General features: G+C 38.4%; 2 protein-coding genes and 1 long non-coding RNA gene across 5 annotated transcripts; 1 reads left to right on the forward strand and 2 right to left on the reverse strand.

The window, feature by feature from the left end:
* Positions 1–59: 59 nt before the first annotated feature.
* On the forward strand, positions 60–16,239 carry zfx (zinc finger protein X-linked). Of its 2 annotated transcripts, none has more exons than XM_087309427.1 (8): positions 60–786; positions 1,890–1,988; positions 5,644–5,985; positions 6,550–6,702; positions 10,908–11,045; positions 11,348–11,482; positions 11,713–11,862; positions 14,002–16,239. In XM_087309427.1, the coding sequence occupies exons 2-8, from the start codon at positions 1,922–1,924 to the stop codon at positions 15,234–15,236; spliced, it is 2,220 nt and encodes a 739-aa protein (XP_087165553.1). In that variant the 5' UTR covers positions 60–786; positions 1,890–1,921; the 3' UTR covers positions 15,237–16,239. The 2 variants fall into 2 exon arrangements, with proteins under 2 accessions (XP_087165553.1, XP_087165552.1); XM_087309426.1 differs by having other exon boundaries at positions 60–139.
* Positions 4,129–11,045, reverse strand: LOC147838015 (uncharacterized). Its single transcript, XR_015524888.2, has 3 exons — positions 7,827–11,045; positions 4,617–7,358; positions 4,129–4,301 (listed from the first exon to the last, which is right to left on the reverse strand). It is a non-coding gene; the product is annotated as an uncharacterized LOC147838015 (long non-coding RNA).
* Positions 16,240–16,297: 58 nt separating the features above from the next.
* Positions 16,298–18,177, reverse strand: ptgdsb.2 (prostaglandin D2 synthase b, tandem duplicate 2). Of its 2 annotated transcripts, none has more exon segments than NM_001045413.1 (6): positions 16,298–16,943; positions 17,057–17,158; positions 17,431–17,544; positions 17,629–17,708; positions 17,795–17,934; positions 18,023–18,177. In NM_001045413.1, coding segments are annotated over 6 exon segments (555 nt in total). In that variant the 5' UTR covers positions 18,119–18,177; the 3' UTR covers positions 16,298–16,920.
* Positions 18,178–21,055: the final 2,878 nt, after the last annotated feature.

Below are 21,055 nucleotides of genomic sequence, written 5' to 3' on the forward strand. Positions count from 1 at the left end.
AGACTCGGCCCCTCCCCTCCGCGCTCCGCCGCGGCCCGCCCTACTCACACAAGAGCCCCGTCTGATTCTGCCCGAGTCGGGGGGTGGGAGACGCAAACCCGCACGGCCTTGGGAACAAATCGTATATATACTACAACAGGTAGGCCCCAGGCTTTAACACGGTCTTAAAATACACATGTGTGAGGTTTTGTTGGTTTAGAGGGGAAGTGAAGTGCGTGTTTATGGGTTTGCGAGATTAACGCCGCTCTAATGGAACGTAGGCCTTTTGTTAGCAGCGAGCCGCGGCCTGCAGAGGCCTAAAGTAGGCCGCGGAGACCAGACTCTCACGACCCACTTGACTGTTTTTATATACACTAATAGAGCTACACGTTGATTTCGTATTTACATTGACTAGAGTTTGTGTTGGGGATTATATTTAGTGTTAGTTTGCTTTGACTAAAGTGTATATTTATGAAATTTAAAGGATTATTTTAATGTATTCAAAATGGCGATGTTAGGCAAAGGGGCGTGGCTGGTGGTTCATAACGATGGGCGGGATATAGTCAAGGCTCAAGAAGGAAACGCCCTTTTTACTGTAAACAGATGGGAGGAGGAGAGGCGTCAACCCTACAGTATCAGATTATAGGATTCATGGGAGGCTATTTGGGTTACAGTTGGTGTGCTAAACCTACTTCTTATTGTGCAGTCATTTCTGAACTCTGTTACTTATAATTAAATAAATATGCTTGAGTTATAATTTAAAGTATTTGCAACTCATAGACTGAGAAATAGGCAGCTCAAGATAAGGTACTTTATTTAATATTCATTTGATTAACGCATAAGGTCATGTTAAATAAATAATAAGTGCAGTTTTAATGCAAACAGGATTGAATTATTTTTATGTAAAGGTTGTGTTTTTAAATTTGTAATGACACTTCACAATATAGTTTAATTTATTAACGTTAGTTAACTACATTACATCAAAAATACCTCTGAACTCTTATCTGTGTTGGTTAAGGCTAACCTTATGCTATTTTTGTTATGTATTAGTAAATTTAATTTAATGCACCTAATCTAAAATAAACTATTAACAATGAAAAGCTGCTTGTTTTAGATAACATTACCCTACTTCCTAATACTGTAGCAAATGTTTTGCTTGATGTCTGTTCATTAGCATAAAATGTTAACTTAAGACCATTAAGTAAAGCCTTGCCAATATCTATTAATTATGATAGATTCTTTACAAAATATTACTTTATGGTTATGGCCTATAAATGAGAATTAAGCATCCATTAAAATGTTGTCTGAATTAAATGCAGAAACCATCAAAATGTTCACTTGATGCAAGTTCTACAAGTGCATTACAATATTCATTACAATAGTGATTTGCAAAGCATTTTTATTTCTAACATTTTATAGAAATTGTAATTATTATATTTAGAAAAGTTTTATTAAATTTCATTTTAAGTAACTTCCATCTTAGTTTTTAATTCTATTTATGCAGTAAATCAAGACGTTATTAAGTAATTATATAGTAATTAAAGTTATTATATATATAGTTATTTTATTTTTATATATATATATATATATATATATATATATATATATATATATATATATATATATATATATATATATATATATGTATATATGTATATGTATATATATATATATATATATATATATATGTATATGTGTGTGTATATATATATATATATATATATATATGTATGCTTGCAATAAAGGAATGCAAGAACACCTTAACTGTTTTGTTCATTTGTTTTGTGATGTAGTTTTCTTTATCTCACTGTATATATTGTAAAAAAAAATTTTTAAAGCTACACAACTAAACCTTAATTGAATAAAAAAAAAAGAATTTTGTTACATTTCTTGTGTGATTTCTCTTGTAGATCCTATATTATGCAGATGAACGGTGAAGACAATGGATGAAGATGTAACTGTTCTCTCTCTTCATTCCCATGAGCCTAAGATCATATTCCACGGGACAGGTAAACAAACAGTCATTATGCTGAAGTCTCTCACATATTTTTTGTTTGATTTTGTTTGTTTGTTTGTTTGTTTGTTTTAAGACATTAAAAAGATTAAAATCTTGTTATTAGTTACTCACCCTTGTGTCGTTCCAAACCACTGAGACTTTTAACCCTTTAAGACAGGGGTGTCCAAACTCAATCCTGGAGGGCCGGTGTCCTGCATACTTTATTTCCAACCCCAATTAAACAACCTGACCCAGCTAATCAAGCAGTTTAGATATATTAGAAACTTCCAGGCATGTGTAGTGAAGGAAGTTGTAGCTAAACTATGCAGGACACCGGCCCACTGGGACAGAGTTTGGACACCCCTGCTTTAAAGGGCATCTATGGTAAATAATCTACTTTTCAAGCTGTTTGGACAGACATGTGTATAAGTATAGTGTATAGACCGTCATATTGGGGTAATATAAACACACCCAGTCCTTTTTTTTTCAATTTAACAACATAAAAACGGTGGACCAATTGGAGCGGTATTTAGATTGACCGCAACTTGACGTAGGAGTGCAGTCCACCCGCCCATCAATATTGATTGACTGGCACACGCCACCTAATCTTCAGTTTGTCGTTTCACGTCCGCCATTTTCAGCGTGTGAGTCAAAGCGATGCCACTAAAGGAACACCCTTGCTCTATTTTTAGATGTAAAGCTCACTGGGCTCAACACAAGATCAGCATTCACCACATGATCGCTTTAATTGGAATTATTGTTTGTAACTTAGTTTGTCTGTAGGTAGGTTTGCATACTAGTGTACTTTTCATTGCATCTACCTTAAACTTCAGAAGTTTGCATTTCTTGGTCACAGAAGCTCCCTGTGAGTGTGATCTTAACTAGGTGCAGCTGTAAAGTGTGAGCGACTTTCCCTCATGTGAGTGTCGCTCCATTGGAAATAAAATAGCAAACTTGCCTGCAGGTCGCACACCAGAAGCGCTGCTTGGCGACGTGCAGCATTGACTTCATATCTGCCGCCCCACAGAGTAGAGGTCTGCATTCCCGCGGCTGTACTGCTGGAGCGAGCGAGCACGTGTATGTATGTGTGTGAATGAGACATCTTGATGCTGCGTTTAGCGTGTTTGTTGGTGTGTGTGTTGATACAGACAGCTTGTTAGGCTGTCTGGACTCCGTATAGCTGGGTGGTTTTCGGTTTTGTTTTCCTCCCCACTCGTTAGCGGGAACGGGCGCAGCGGGTAGGAAACAGGGTGGGTCGGGCAGCGGGAGAACAAATGCTAAATATAAGCGGGAGCGGTCGGGTTCGGGCTAAAACCTGGCGGGAGCGGGATTCAAAATTTAGTCTCGTGCAGATCTCTACCACAGAGCGCCATCTGAACATGCGAATGTCCGTGTCTGGTGTGCCGTGTCGCGGCTCTAAGCGGGTCATCCGGTGCCTCAGACAAAGTTAATTTAGTGTGCATGGTTATTAGTCTTGGTGTACAAGCTCGTTATTTTTAAACTAGCACACAGTTGGCTGTAAAACTATACAAAGACACAAATGATTTTGTACTCTCTGCTTGGTCTGTGGCCGATGCGTATAAGCATGGCTGAATGCTGATCCTCTCATGCAGCTTCTCTGCCTGTTTGTTGCTAAACACAAAGCGGGGGAGCTCTTGACTCCTCCCCCTAGTTACGTTGGCAGGAATTTGAAACTAATTTTCATGTGAAGCAACACGCCCCTAAAACAGCGAACTGTGTAAACGCCCCCCACCGTTTAACACGTTATAATAAAAACATCTGAACTGTGTTAAACTGAACCTAAACTGGCACACTCAGAAGAACCATAATATTAACATTAAATCATAAAAAAGGGGTAAACTATGTGCCCTTTAAGGTTAGTCCACTAATAGTTAATACCACAACTTATAGTCAATAAACTATTCCCCTGCTCTGATTTATATTAAGAATTAAATAATATTATAATTGTACATTTTCTAAAATGTAATGTTTAAAGGAGACCTATTATGCCCGTTTTTACAACATTTAAAATAAGTCTCTGATGTCCTTAGACTGCATGTGAAGTTTCAACTCAAAATACCCCACACATAATCTTTAACTATTTAAAATTGCTAATTTTTGGATTTGTTCTAAATTGTTGCATTTTAGCGACTGTCGCTTTAAATTCAAATTAGATTTTCAAAAGAGGGCGGAACTACAAATGAATACAATGAATTAATGTTTAGCATTACAGGCTTATACTGTTACTGTATCCTATACTGTTGCCACACAACTTTAAACCAACAGTTTAAACCACTTCGAGAGTTCACACTTAGATATTGCTTGACTAGGCAAGGCAGTGGCACAGTAGGTAGTGCTGTCGCCTCACAGCAAGAAAGTCGCTGGGTCGCTGGTTCCTCCACAGTCCAAAGACATGCGGTACAGGTGAATTGGGTAGGCTAAATTGTCCGTAGTGTGTGTGTGTGTGTGTGTGTGTGTGTGAATGTGTGTGTGGATGTTTCCCAGAGATGGGTTGCGGCTGGAAGGGCATCCGCTGCGAAAAAACTTGCTGGATAAGTTGGCGGTTCATTCCACTGTGGCGACCCCGGATTAATAAAGGGACTAAGCCGACAAGAAAATGAATGAATGAATAATGCTTGACTATAATAGCCGATTTGGCATGCTGTCCCGGGAGAGACCTCTGAGCTTGGAGATAGATGAGACCAAGGTTCCTGCATGGTCAATGATCATTAGTATGGATACGAGATCAGGTATTTCCCGAGAACCCCCCAGTTAGTTTTTACCTATACTTTGGTTGATATGGTGGTTCTATTAGAATCAATTCAGTATGTATGTGTTAAGTGCTTGTGACTGTTATTACAGTTCGCTTATGTCACGTTTTTAGACTGTGGGAGGAAACCTGAGTTCCTGGGGGAAACCAATGCAGACACGGGAAGAACATGCAAACTCTGCAGAGAGTGCCGACTGGCTCAATTTGAACTTGAACCATTGGGCCTCCCGCTGCGAGGCAGCAGCGCCAGCCACTGAGCTGCCATGTCGCCCGATCCTAGAATTGTGGAGGAGGGAGAAGGGGAAGGGTGGAGGAGGGTTTTCCAAAAAGAAGATAGGAAATGAAAACTTGTATTTAAGGATATTTTGGAATTTTGGAATGATCCGATAGGCTAGCTAATGATTAGCGATAAGGACCAGCTGTAGTCAATCATATCACATGCTCCTCCTGAAATTAGTTTGTGAAACTTCACTTAGAAAAGACATTTTTGCATAAAAAATGAACAATTTAAATATGCAATGAGGCATTCTTTTTTTATTAAATATGTTCCAATTTGCATTAATTGTTTAGAATAATTCAGGTTAAAAATGATTGTTTAGGATAAAAAATACATTTCAGGAACTATTATTTATTCTGTTGACATTTTTGAAAGTTTCTAACCAGATTAAGGTTAAAAGTTTTTTTTTTAAAGTAATCTTAAACATCTTATCTTGTTTTAAGTTTGGAATAGCTAAACCTGATACTGATTATGAATATGGACGTTGAAAGGTTGTTAAAAAAGAAGTAAGAATAGAAAGAAGACTGAAAAATCTAATCAAAATCTCAGAATTAGCATGTGCATGGAAAAAACAATGTCTCACCTTAATGCTTTGGAATTTGTAACCTCTTTTTTGAGAAGAGTGTGATGGAGAAGAAGACGAGGTGGTGGTGGAGCTGCAGGAGTCAGTGCTGGTGTCTGATGTTGAGGGTGAGAAGATCGCGGTGCACGGTCTCACTCATGAGGAGCTGGTCATCCAGGAGGCCATAGAGGATGTGGTGGCGGAGTATGTGCCTTGCACTGATGAAGAGGACGATGTTGATGATGACGATGATGAAGGGCTTGGCACCATTGCAGTGGAGACCTGTGTGATGTCACCTGATGATGTGGCTCTGGAGGATGAAGGGTTGCAGGTGGATGTGGTGACCGACGCTCAGGTACAAGAGGATCCAGACACCTGCGGAGACTATCTGATGATCTCCTGTGAGTGAGATTGTAGCGAAAATGATCTGTAAATATTTGCTAGCCCTCAAGTGGTTCTGAATTCTTTCAGAATTCTTTTTCTTCTTCTCTTGAACACAGAAAGAATGTTATAGCCGTTAGCTCTGTTTCTATTCACCTATATTTATGCACATTTCAGGTGTCACATTAAAAAAGCTTCATGGAAATGGAAAAATGTGCAAAAATGTTGAAAATGCAATGAGCATAAACAACTGATGCGCACAACTCTGTTTGATAAACCTTTTATCCTATAAGAAAAAGCATGCACATGTAAACAGAATCAATTCCAACACGCACATCAAAAAAGTCTTGTGATTTATTTTTTTCTCCAGGCCATGCAGTATAATTGGTGTGATGGTGTCTTTATTCAATAATGTTTCATGTGATATTCCATTTCCATTTCATGTGAAATCTAATTTGGATCTTTGCATGGAAACATGGCTATTGACATCAATACCAGGAAAAATAATACTATGGAAGTTAATGGCTGCTGCTTTTCAAAATATGGATTACATTTTCCATAATCTAACACTCACTTGCTTTCAGTGGATGAAGCTGGAAAGGTGGTGTCTGATGAAGATGCTAAGGTCACCATTGAGGGCACTTTAGAGGATTCAGAAGATGTGGAGAAGGATGATGATGGTCAAGAGGTCATCAAAGTGTACATCATCAAGGCTCACCCAGGGGAGGATGACTTGGGTACGTCACAAATATATACATGTGATTTATCAATCGTGATTTTGTTTTTCATGACTGATTCTAAACAGGTTGTTTTTATTTATTTTGGAATGAAAGTAGATTGCATATGATTGAAACTCCAAGTCATTGTCCAAACTAAGCCAACACAATCCTTACAGTGTTTTTACAGAGTCTGTTCAAATGCTTCAAAACGCCCTTCATAATTTCACCAATTACCTCCATTGTTCAAAGCTATAGACTGTAAAGTTCAAAACACTACGCCAACTGTGAATGACATGCAATGCCGGCCCTGGGCGAGATAAAAAAAAAATGGGCTCACTGGTGCAAAAACATAAAGAAGAAAGCAGAAAAAAACACTATTTTAATATTTACATGTAGACATTTGTATTAACTGTAACATATTTACATTTAGTACATTTAAAAATGAAGAGTTCAGATGCAAAAACTCTAAATGCCATTTAAAATTTCTTTCAAAAATGAAAATTTTTCTCAACCTCCTATGTTTATGTTAAATTATTTCAACCTAAAAGTGTATTTACTGAACCTACCCACAAGAGCCTTAGAAAAATGCTAATTTTAGATGAAAAGTTTAGATGGCATTTAGAGGTGTTTGCAGCTGAACTCTTCGAATATTCACTCATATTTAAACAAATACACTATGGGTCTTTAGCGATAAGTTTGGGGTCAGTAGGATTTTTAAATGTTTTATAAGCTTATAAAAATTAATATTTAAAGAATTAAAAAAATTAGTAATTAAAGCTTATAAAAATTTAAATGTAAATAAGCTTATCCTGCTCACCAAGGCTTCGTTTATTTAATCAAAAATACAGTACAAAGTGTAAAGATAAGAACTGTTCAAAAGTAGTTTATCATTTAATTCAATAATTTATTCCAGTGAATTTAATGATGCATTTTCAGCTTCATTACTCTGGTCTAGAGTCACATGATCACTCTAATATTAGTAATAATTTCATTTGAAACTACATACAATAAAGGTTCAAATAAGTTATTTAAAAATGTAATAAATATTGAACAATTTAACAATTTTTGACATTTAATAAATGCCGCCTTGATGAACAGAATAATTTAAAAAAACATGGAAATAAAAAAAACTGACCCCAAACTTTTGACCGGTAGTGTAAGTTGGCAAGTGTTGTAAAGTATTGCAAATGAAAATGCAAGTGTGTTGTGAAAATAAATTGTAAATAGAACAAACTAAATAAAATAAAGTACAAATAAATTAATGAATTAATAAAGAAGGGCACAGGTTGGACAAGACACAGATTCTTGAATTATATGAACTATTTTGATGAAAGAAAACATACCTTTACTTTGAGCTTGCTTCCTTTTTTCAGTTGCCGTTTCAATTCAAATTCAAATTTGATTAAGATCAATTAAAAATGGCAACTACTCTTGTGATATAATTTTACTTAAGACTTTAAGACACTTTTTTGAGTTTATATTGAACGTGAGCGTGAACTAGAGATGCGCGGATGGGCTATTATTTCATCCGCAACCGCATGACAAAATTCATCATCCGTCCGCCATCCATCCGCAGTAACATTTTTGACCAATTTTTAAAACCGCACCCGCCCGCCATCTGCTGATTGGGCTCTTTATTTGAATGGCTTATTCCTTTTTATTATTAAATGAATGTTTCTTTATTGATCATTATAGAATAGAGAATGACTTTAATGTAGACATGCAGTTAATCCAAACGTGCAAGTCATTAATTGACGACGCTTTGAAGTTACGCTAAAGATACGAGGACGTGTCTTTTCACTTGATTCGATTCCTCGGTCCTTCAGTCTTTTTCTTGCGTCCTTCCCTCGTAATTATCCCGGTGGGGTGGAAACACGAGGAGAGAAAGCAAGGAAAGGAAACGAGGATGCACAAATAAGAAATGAGAAGCACCCGAGCTCTCAGAATATCAGCAGTGAACTCCGTCTCCAATCGGCGCACAGGGACAAAAATAAATAAATAGCCTAAATTAAACGCACTGTACTATACAACTTTTTTTATTGTAGCCTAACAGAAAATGCATTGACACATCATTTCAACATGCTGCTATTTAGTCTACTACTAAATGCCTATTTCACTTTATTTTTTAGTAAATAGATAGAATAATAAGTCATTTACACTATAGCCTAATAATGTTTACATTTGTAGTTGTCCATAGCAACACCAAAAACGTACCTGATGCCTTGCACATCTAATTAATGGGCACAGTTTTTCGACTATTTTTTTATTTATTTATTTTTTATTTTTTGCTGTGGATGTTATTGAGCTTGTAGAAATTGGAAACAACACCAGTTCTGCGACAAGATGAACCTTTATTTATATCTCTATCAGACAATACCTATTTTATATGCCAAAAGAAACAACAGGCAGTAAAAAAATATTAACATAAATATCTTAATGTAGCCATAGGCTATAGTCGCATGCTTTGGCAAACAGTTGAAAAAAAATGTAAGAAAAACGTCATATCGTGCCTAAGCCTTGTAGGCTCAGTCACCCCCACAATTAGAAATTAAATAAGAAAAATAGATATGCCATCCCTCTTTGAGCGAACAAAGTCTGACCAGGCTAAGTGCATGTATGACAAGTGCCCCAATAACCCATGGATTTAGGATTATGCCCATTCCCCTCAAACTTGAAGCAAAACGAAATACTACGCCAGTTGCGACAAAGAAATTCTGGCAAAATAACCTTAGCCTCGGAACGTAAAAGCGAGGCCAACATGTCTAGAATAGAATAGGCTAAACCAATATGAACGTAAAATTATCAGCTGACCGAACTCAAAAGTTTATATTGAACATATGTGTAGCCTAAATAACATAGGCTAATTGGTTTAATATGCCTGACCTTAGGTCTAGTTTGATTTTTTTTCTTGGCACAATGCAGGAATAAAATAGCATCTGTGTCAGGATTCAGACGGGAGCGCCTGCATAGCCACTATAATGCGCCCTGCTGCACTGAAGGAGCGCTCGCTCGCAGCACTTGTTGCTGAAATGCATAGAATTCTCTTGGAAAGTTGCTGTAGTCGTGGGAATGACTGGCCTTATTTCTCCCAAAAGGAAGTAGATTTTCCTCTGCTGATCCGTCTATACGGAAGTTTGTAGAGGAATACTTCTGTACTTCATCCAGAATTAGTGTATCCGATTCCTCCTCCCATTCTGTGAAGTCAGTCCTAGGCTTTTTCGTTGGAGTGCCAGCTATGCCTATAAAAACAGTACAACCGCCCGCCGCCCGCCCGAATTTAATTAAAATATTATTTTTTCGTAACGTCATCCGCCCGATCCGCGGTTTATCCGCGGAGTCCGCGGCTATAACCGCCAACCGCGCATCTCTAGCGTGAACGTTACTTCATTGTAGTTCACCCAATAGCCGAGCGAGGGCGGTGTTATGCAAATTAGAGTGTGGTGCTGCTGGATATGTTTCTAATATTTTCTGCTTTTATTTGACTGTTGTGTATTTATTATAGTTTTCAGCTATTTGTCATGTATGAATTATGCAGAGCTATTCTCTTAAAGAAATTAAGGTTTTTTTTTTCTTCTCACTGTTGTTGTGAATTGTATCGCTTTTAATGCGGTTTCAATTTGTATTGTTAAGGATTTATACGTGCGCGCTCATCCTCACCCTTACATTCACAGTAAATGTACAAGAGCAGTGTTCGTGGGGCCCTTCAAGAAACGCAGTGGCTTAGTCGACCGTCTATACTGCCTGTTGGACGGGCTGGCACTGGTGATGTGACTTCCCAAAATAAACATGTCAATAAAGTAGACCCACCACTGTCATTTGATTGACAGGTTTTTGTGAAGATATCGGAAATTCAAATGACAAAAGTATTTGCGATTCCACTTTGGCAGGTTACATGCACGATGCAGGGAAAAAGAATAAGCAAATGCAGCCATTAATATTGTTTTTTAGATAGGTCAGGTGCATAGCTTGTAAGATTGTAAGACAATGGACGTTTGGGATTTTTTTATTTGAAATGGGGCAATCACAACAAAGTCACGAAAGTGCAATGCGGGATTTGCAACTGCATTTGCATTATGTGACAATTTATCCATCCACATATTGAAAATGCATTTGAAAATCCAATTTGCATTTGCATTTAAAAAATTGTTTGCAATATCCTTTTATGAAATCATTTCTAGTTGTTTACTAGTATAGTTTTTAACAGAGTTATTGGTGATTCACAGGAGGCACAGTCGACATAGGAGACGCTGAGCTAGATGTGGATGAAACCGTGGAGCTGGTGGATTCTTCTGGACTGCCCATACGAGAGAAAATGGTGTACATGTCAATGGATGAAGCCAATCAAAGTCAGGATGACATCAGTGAGTCTTGTTACTGTCAGTTTCATATGAAGGGGATTCTGTAAAGGGGTAGTTCACCCAAAAATGAAAAGCGGTTGACTTGCTTGCTTCGGTTGACAACAAACCCAGAATGTTGAAAAAAATGCAGCCATTGTCATCCATAGTAGGAAAAAAAATGGTATGGACATCAGTGACTATTCCCCATCATTCTTTAGTATATCTTCCTTTGAGTTGAGCAGATGAAAGAAACTCAATATTTGGCGGAACTATCCCTTAAATATGAAGAGCGGCTCTGTTGAGACTGCATGTTCTTCCCCAAACAGATGTGGCTAAAATCACAGATGAGGTCTACATGGAAGTGGTGGTTGGGGGTGAAGACCCTGGAAATGTTCAGAGGACACTTGAAAACGCATCACTTAGCAAAGACTTCATGCCTGTGGCTTGGGCAGCTGCTTACGGTCAGTAAAGTCACCATTGTTTATGGTTAACGCATATATTTTTTACAGTTAATTTTAAAAAAAATCTGCATTTGTATGTCTCCTTTTATCATTTATATTTTCCCTGGTATAGAATGAACGTATTTGCTTATTACATTTATTTGGATAAATTTGGGAAAATGTGTTTAGATGGAGTTTGTAAATGTGTTTGTTTACAATGTGAGAAAGGTAATTAATATAATGTCTGTCAGGTGGGGAAGAGAGCGAAAGCTGTGAGAACCGGAATGGAGCAGCTAGTGCTCTGCTGCATGTTGATGAATCTGACATGATTGAAAGGCTCAGTCGGCAACGAAACAAGAACAGGGGCAAAAAACGCTCTGAATTTCGGCACATTCAGACAGGTGCGTCTTTACTGCTTCATTGTTGGTTTTTTAGATTTTATTTTTATAGTTCATTTTTTATTTGAATTTATTTATTAACCTTTAAACAGCTGTTACATATTATATGCAAATTTATGTGGTCAAAAATAAAATTAAAACAAAGTAAGAAATAAAAGAAATAACTTCTGTTCAGCTAAAATACATTATACTACCAACTTTAACTACAAAAGTAACAGTAAATGCAAAAACTGGTGAAAAAATTCCACTGAAAAACCTGTCACAGTATTCACAAAAATATTAAGCAACACAAATGTTTGCGACATGTATATTCATAAAGGGTCACGAAACACAAACACATTTTTTGAGATGTTGACAATCATATAGAGTTGAAGTCAGTATTTTTAGTCCCCCTTTTTTTTCTTTTCTAAATATTTTCCAAATAGTGTTTAAACACAGCAAGGAAATTTCCACAGTATGTCTGATAATATTTTTTTCTTCTGGTGGAAGTCTTATTTGTCTTATTTCGGCAAGAATAAAAGCCATTTTTAATTGTTTAAGAACCATTTTAAGGTCAATATTGTTAGCCCCTTTAAGCTATATTAGTTTTCGATAGTCTACAGACTATAACCAACATTATACAATAACTTGCCTAATTACCCTAACCTGCCTAGTTAAGCCTTTAAATGTCACTTTAAGTCGTATAGAAGTGTCTTGAAAAATATCTAATATAATATTATTTACTGTCATCATGGCAAAAATAAAATAAATCAATTATTAGGAATGAATTATTTAGAAATGTGTTGAAAAAAAAATCTTCTCTTCGTTAAACAGAAATTGGAAAAAAATAATCAGGCGGGCTAATAATTCTGACTTCAACTGTATGTGTCCTACGCTGCTAAAAACACTATTAGGACACACATATTTACAAAAAAAAGTGACAATTGGTTGTTTTTGCGCTATTTCAAGCAAATTGATTGGATGTCTGTACCAGCAAATACAACGTGACATCTTTGAGCTTTCAGCATTATTTATGAGAAAGACTTGGTTCAAACCAATCAGCGAACTCAGAGACCAATCAGAGAGACGCCATGTTGTGTTGCCAATCATAATTAAAAAAGGTGGAAGAAGAAGAATTGTTTGGAGACATGGGTCATCAGTTTTCCCGCTATGAGAGCACAGCTGGACTCGTGTGGATTACAGTAGTCTGCTAACATGCAACAAAAATGTTTGTAAAGAACATTTTTACCCAAAAGCTTTTTGTGTCTGGAAATGGTGAAATTCGTATTTGCCGCTCAGCTCCTTTTAAAAAAGACACGGCTCCAGTTTGTGTTGTGTGTCCTGTCTCCACAGATTTGGTAAGTGTGCGATCATTGTGCTCTCTACTTTGTGTGGTATAAAATTCCATTAAAACTACACTTCCAGCTGTTCCACGCATCCAATATCTCGTTTTGTCATGGGGGGCATGCATGAAAGGTTTCTGAATGAAAGTGAAAGTGCCAAACTTCAGTTAAAGTAAAAAAATTAAGAATGAAACACCCGAAAATACATGAAACTCCAGAGGGAATTTGGATAGTGCTGTGTCGAATTGTGTACAATAACATGTAAAACGGGATCATCAAAACACAACTCATGTACACGCTTTAATCATATTATTGTCTTATTCAGATTAAGGCAAATCATTTGATTACTGATTTCCATGTAAAAGCAGTCACTATCATCTCCCCTGTGACTGTGTTGCCGGTGTGGAAATCAGCTGTAGTACACTTAATGAAACTCCCCTTTTTATGCAAGCCCTACCCTCTTTTGCCACTCAACACTCCCTCCTATACAGTGCGGGACTCACCCACTGGAGGTATGAAAACACCCTGCTGAGACGGGGGTTTCGTGACCCTTTAAATATATTATTATTATCAATGTTAAAAACACTTGTGATTATGTGACACTGAAGACTAAGTAAATGCTGAACGTTTATCTTTGTGTTCATTACATTTAAAATGAAATAAAAATTAAAAGTATTTATTCTAAATAACATTTCAAGATTGTAGAGTTTTACATTTTTTGACCAAATGAAAGCAGCTTACTTAAAGACTCTTTCCAACCTCAATCTTTCTCAGTGCTAAAATATATTGCATTCATTTTTGTTTACTTTTTCAACTTCAGCAATCATCATCGGGCCTTACGGCCAGCCTCTTACAGTGTACCCTTGTATGCTCTGCGGCAAGAAATTCAAGTCACGTGGTTTCCTCAAGCGCCACACCAAGAACCACCACCAGGATGTCGTCAACCGAAAGAAATACCAGTGCACAGACTGTGACTTTACCACTAACAAAAAAGTCAGTCTCCACAACCACATGGAGATCCACACTCTCAGTAGTAAAGCCCCATTTGAGTGTGAAGTGTGTGGGAAAGAGTTTCACCAGCAGGCTGCGCTGTTCTCCCATCGTCTGCAGCACCACCACAGAGAAGCCAAGCTTCAGATCTCACCACCAACCACCAAAATGCACAAGTGCAAGTTCTGCGAATACGAGACTGCAGAACAAGGACTCCTCAACCGGCACCTGCTCGCCGTTCACAGCAAGAACTTCCCGCATATTTGCGTAGAGTGTGGGAAAGGTTTTCGGCATCCTTCAGAGCTGAAGAAACACATGAGAACACACACCGGTGAAAAACCGTACTCATGCCTTTACTGCGACTACAAATCAGCCGATTCGTCCAATTTAAAGACGCACGTTAAAACCAAACATAGCAAAGAAATGCCCTACAAGTGTGACCGATGTTTCCAGACATTCGCTGAACCAGAGGAGCTTCTACAGCACAGCTTAACGCACGAGGAAGCCAAAACGCACCAGTGCACCCACTGTGACCATAAAAGCTCGAACTCCAGTGACCTGAAGCGCCACATTATTTCAGTTCACACCAAAGACTATCCACATAAATGTGAAGTCTGCGGCAAAGGCTTCCACCGGCCGTCCGAGCTCAAGAAACACTCGGCCGCCCATAAGGCTAAGAAGTTGCACCAATGCAGGCATTGCAATTTCAAGATCGCAGATCCATTTGTTCTCAGTCGGCACATTTTGTCGGTGCACACCAAGGAGCAACAGGCATTTCCTGATAAAAAGGGTCTTAAGAAGACGTTTGGACTCGGAGCTCATGGAGGTAAGAAAATATTGGGGGGTGCCGGTTTGTCGAAGGGTCACCGGGAGCGAAGGGTGTACCAATGCCAGTATTGTGACTACAGCACAGGCGACGCGTCTGGTTTCAAAAGGCACGTGATCTCCATTCACACCAAAGACTATCCTCACCGTTGTGACTTCTGCTCGAAAGGTTTCAGAAGACCATCCGAGAAGAATCAGCACATCATGAGGCATCATAAAGACCTAATGCCTACCATGTGACCTGCCATACTATCTCCAATCAGGAAACGGTTCATTCTGATATAGCTGTGGCCTTTTTGGCTGAAAGCGAAGTCTGGTTGAGCTTTTTCAGATTGCAGATGGTATAGAAAGAATGAAAGCGGGAGTAAATGGACCATCTAATGTGTCTGATTACCCCTCTATAATGTTCAAGTGAATGTTTCGAAGATTCATGAACCTTTCTTTAGATCCTGAAGAATAAAAAGCTAACCATTGTTGTGACCAGCTGTAGGGTAAATGCACCTCTAGATAATCTTGCATATTAAATCAAGTGTGGATGGCATTACATGTTGATATTGAGCATCTGGTGATACATTTGAATTATGACTCCTGCATTGCATGTTACACAAACTGTGTGTGAACAGCTTTGATGATTGTGGCGTGAATGTGCACATGCGTTTACTAGTACAAGTTTTGAGAATGGGCTTGAAAAAGTCTATTGTCGTTAAACGATGGTGCTAATGCTTTATGTTTAGCTTCAGATGTGCAGAATGTCTAATGAAAACTAATTAGAAATAATCACCTCATGCCCTGGCTGCTGGAAAAGTGTTGTCACTTGAGAGCAAATGGCTGATATAGGCTTTAATTTGGGTTCTAAAACCAAACCGTGCTGCCACATTCATTTACCAATAACAGCTGTCTGGACTTGAATGTAATTTAGGTTTTCTTGGTAATATAACAAGCTTTGATCAGAGTGTGCCGTCATTACATCAGACTGAAATCTAAATTTGTTTTAATTTAGATGCTTGTATGTTTGTGTACTCCTCGAATGTGGCCATTTGGCTTTTGGTCTGTTTGTTGTAAAACTCACCCTCAAATAAATATTATTATTATTGTTATTATGAAGAAATTTAGGGTAAATTTTATTTTTTACACAGATCCAGAAAATGTATAATTTGGAATAAACAGATTCTAAAAGAGGTTATGTTATGTGTATATGAAATATTTGTAAATACAGAAGTAATAAACAGTATTTTGTGTCCAAGGTGTTTGCTTTTCATTATAAAATTGAGCATGAATCACACACACACACTCACACACACTAGTTTTTTGCCAACCTATTTAATCCATCGGCAGCAAACAAAACCAACAAAGAGAAAAAAGAAGTTATTCTTACAGGTGGTGTGCCATAATGGTGATCAGACATGTTAGCCAACAGTGGCACCTCTAAACATGATACATCATTAAGAATTGAGTTAAAAACGCATCATTTTGGTGTAAAAAATACTTTGTGATTCTCTTCCCTTTGCTTGAGATTGTGCAGACTGTTTAAGGCACAAATAAAAACAATATAATGTGAAAGAGACCAAAACCAAGCCGACCGTAAATTCTAAAAAATCTAATCAAATGAAACAGCTTATAAAAGTCTTACAGGTGATGTGCCATAATGGTGATCAGACTTGTTAGCTAGCATTGGCACTTATGGTCTAGAACATGAAAAACTGAGTTTTGGTAAGGAAATACTTCTCTCCCCTCTGCTTTTGATTACTCTGTAGTTGCAAACTGGTCAATCAATATGAGCACACCATGACTGTTCAAGGCACAAAGAATGTTTTCATACAAAGTGAAAGAGACCAAAACCAAGCCGACAGTAAATTCAGATCTGTTTTTTGTCTGAAATGAGTGGACCGGCTGAAGCTGTCTTTGTCTTCGCTTGATGAGGTGATTATGCGGCAACTGAGCATTCTCCTGTAGAACACAAGTTTATGTTAGAAAGTTATTTATAAATGATGTTTCTTTCAACACATTGTCAGTTTTTTTTAAATAACATTTTTTTCCCCATGAAAAATCATAAAACAAACCGCCTGGTGGAAGTATGAGAATGTTTTCATCAAGAATGCCAGTGTCCCGACAGAACTGCCTGAACTTCTCCTTCAAGTCATCAGCAATTTCTGGAGTGCGACCTGTGACAAAAATCCCAAGGGAATCTCAGTTTTTGTAATAACTTCAAATTTTTTAAATAACTTGGTTAGAGGCATGACTGATTTTTTAATATTTTTTTCTTAAATTATGGTAGCACAACCATGATAGATTTTTTGTTACCATGGTTTTACTCCAGACTAGCCTTTTTTAATAAAACCATGGTTCATTTACTATGGTTGATTTTTGTAAGGGAAAACATTGTCAACATTAAGGTTAAGCGGCTACTTGTATTGTCTACAAAAGATGTCCTTACTGAGGAGTTTGTTGAGGACATCAGATTCTCCTGCTTTGGTTTTGATGACATGAATAACAGCGTACTTGTCAAATGTGGCATCAACCACGCGCAAATCATTGTCATTTTTCCAACCTGAAAAAAAATTTGCATTCGTATTTTAGCCCAGATAAAGCATGTTAACTATTAGATGAAAAAATAAGAAAAAAGCAATCTTACGCTGGCTGTAGAAGACAAATCTTCCAGGAGTCTCGGTTTTCTTGGCGAGGTTCGTCATTTTCCAGCAGGTACCATCACTCCTAAAAAACAAATTACCGAAGGTATTGATCAAAAGGTAATGCATCAAAACTATTTCCTTTGGCACCAATGAAGCTTGTTTGCATACTTTGGTTTATAGCAATTGAGTTCAAGGTCTCCCTCTTCGGTGGGCACCAGCATGGCAGTTCCCATCTTCATGTCAACCTTTTTACTTGCAAACCATTTTGCGTTTGTAGCAAAGCCAACGAGATACCACTTTCCTTCCACCTGAAGAAAATTTGTTAGCGCAATTATCTCACTTAGTGCCCTTCAGTTTAACGCATGGTGTAAATGCTCGTATATTTGAGGGATTTACCTTTTGCAGGTCGAAGTCAGTCATAGGCATGACATCAGCCGAGGCGAAAACTGCACAGAGCAGAAGGCACAGCATCTTTACTACGACACTCGTCATGTTTGCAGAAGTGTTGCTTCTCTCTCTGTTTGCAGTTCACAAGGCAGAGTCGGGTGTGTGGAGGAGACGAATGGCAGCCCCTTTTTATCCTCAAACTGAGCCCCCCAAAGCCGAGTCCCTCCCTACTTGCAGACCCAACAGGAATGATAATTACAGTCGTTACACAACTGCTAACACGCACGTGTGTTTTCTTCTAGATGTACCGCATGTGGGTGCGTTTTATAATTTATATGTCCATATTTGACCTTCAAAATACATGTTTATTAAGGCTCTTGTGTTCATTCTGGTTACATTTATTTGATAATCTAAAATTTAACAAAAGCATGTACATCGCAACTGGCTGCTCAGCCAATCCAAAAATACGCAAATACACTCGCCGGCCACTTTATTAGGTACACCTATCTAACTGCTCAGTACTGTAAATTTCTAATCATCCAATCACATGGCAGCAACTCAATGCATTTAGGCATGTAGACATGATCAAGACAATCTGCTGCAGGTCAAAACTGAGCATCAGAATGGAGAAGAAAGATGATTTATGTAACTTTGAGCGTGGCATGATTATTTGTGCCAGACGGGCTGGTCTGAGTATTTCAGAAACTTGATCTACTTGGATTTTCACACACAACCATCTCAGCAGAGAATGGTCAAAAAAAGATAAAATATCCAGAGAGCAGCAGTTCTGTGGGCGCAAATGCCTTGTTGATGCCAGATGTCAGAGGAGAATGGCCAGACTGGTTCCAGCTAATAGAAAGACAACAGTAACTCAAATAACTACTCGTTACAACAAAGTATGAAGAAGAGCATCTCTGAATGCACAACACGCCCAACCTTGAGGCGGATGGGCTACAGCAGCAGAAGACCACATTGGGTGCCACTCCTGTCAGCAAAGAACAGGAAAATGAGACTACAATTCACACAGGTGGGCGAAGCAGTGGCGCAGTAGGTAGTGCTGTCGCCTCACCGCAAGAAGGTCACTAGGTCGCTGGTCCGATCCTCGTTTCTGTGTGGAGTTTGCATGTTCTCCATGCGTTCGCGTGGGTTTCCTCCGGGTGCTCCGGTTTCCCCCACAGTCCAAAGACATGCAGTACAGGTCAATTGGGTAGGCAAAATCGTCCATAGTGTATGAGTGTGTGTGTGGATGTTTCCCAGAGATGGGTTGCGGCTGGAAGGGCATCCGCTGCATAAAAAATGTGCTGGATAAGTTGGCGATTCATTCCGCTGTGGCGACCCCGGATTAATAAAGGGACTAAGCCGACAAGAAAATGAGATGAGATTCACATAGGCTCACCAAAAGTGGATAATAGAGAAAAATGTTGTTTGGTCTGATGAGTCTTGATTTCTGCTGCGACATTCAGATGGTAGGGTCAGAATTTGGCGTCAGCATAATGAAAACATGGATCCATCCTGTCTTGTATCAGCGTTTCAGGCTGGTGGTGCTTGTGCAATGGTGTGGGGGATATTTTTATTGATAGCAAGTGATCATTGTGTCAACACCACAGATCCGCCATGTTTGGCGCTCAAAAACAATCATAAAGCCCTCGTGCTGCAGGAATGAGGTTTGCTTAAGGTGAGCAGCTGTTGTGCAGTGAGGGGTTTGCATCTTTAATAAACTACGACAGCTTGCGTTCATTGAACAGTAAGATTGATTAATAAATCCATATGAAACAGCCCCTTAAAAGTCACGTCTCTCTTTCAGTTTCGGGCTTTTGCGCGTTTTGCACTCACACTACAAGCGTACCACACCAAAGACCAAGTGAACCACGCTCAGGCACACCTCTTCCAACCGGGCCAGGGCTGGCCAAGTGAACCGTGCCTGAGCACGATTCAGCGCACTCACACTTCTCAAACGATCCGGGAAACAGGTCTGGACACGGCTCGGATAGCATAGTGTGAGTAGGCCTTTATGACCACAGTGTACCCATCTTCTAATGGCTACCTCCTGCAAGATAACGCACCATATCATATAGAGCAAATTATCTCAGATTGGTTTCTTGAACATGACAATAAGTTCACTGTACTCAAATGGCCTCCACAGTCACCAGACCTTAAAAAAGTAGAGCACCTTTGGGATGTGGTGGAATGGGAGATTCACATCATGGATGTGTAGTTGACAAATCTGTAGCAACTGCGTGATGCTATCATGTCAATATCGATTAACTCTCTAAGGATTATTTCTAGTCCCTTGTTGAATATGCCATGAAGGTTTAAGCAGTTCTGAAGGCAAAAGGTCCAAGTCTTTACGAGTAAGGTGTTCCTGATATATTGGCCAATGTTAAATAAAATAGTGTATATTCGAATAGGCGATGACACCAAACACTTCACATTAATTTACTTTAAAAAAATCTAAATGGTTAATGTTTTGAGCACACCAGTCCTTCATCCTGACTGGAACCCTTTTAGGTGTTTTAGCGTTTTCGCCTTTTTAAAATGTATTTACACTTATCTGATAAATGTGGTAAACCACTTTAAAATAGTAATTCCTGTGATGACAACTGAATGTTGAAAACCCTTGTTATTATATGAGACTGCAAACTGGCCTAATGCCATCTGAAAATTCATCTTTGCCTCCACATGAGTTACATTTCTAATTGTTAAAATGTAAAGCATCATAAATGAAAGTTCACAAGAGAACAGTTCCTGCTGTGTTTTAATCAAATGAATGCAGCTTTAGTTTTAAATGGAGAGTTCACTTTACTCCCCCTTAAGTGATTCCAAACATTGAGAAACATTGAGTCCAATTGTAAGGCATGAGATATCACAAATACTTTGATGTCTTTTGAAAATTCAAATATGAGCCGAAAACAGAGACAATCAGCTCCACAACCCAGCAGGTGGGAATGCAGGAAAAGCCAGCTCCCCTCATTTCCTCCATTTACATTTGAATCCCCTGAAACCCCTTTGTTCAACCACCCCAACTCACACAGTATGGTCATT

Source organism: Danio rerio, chromosome 24 (assembly GCF_052040795.2).
Source record: "Danio rerio strain M-AB ecotype USA chromosome 24, GRCz13ab, whole genome shotgun sequence".
Lineage (NCBI taxonomy): Eukaryota > Metazoa > Chordata > Actinopteri > Cypriniformes > Danionidae > Danio > Danio rerio.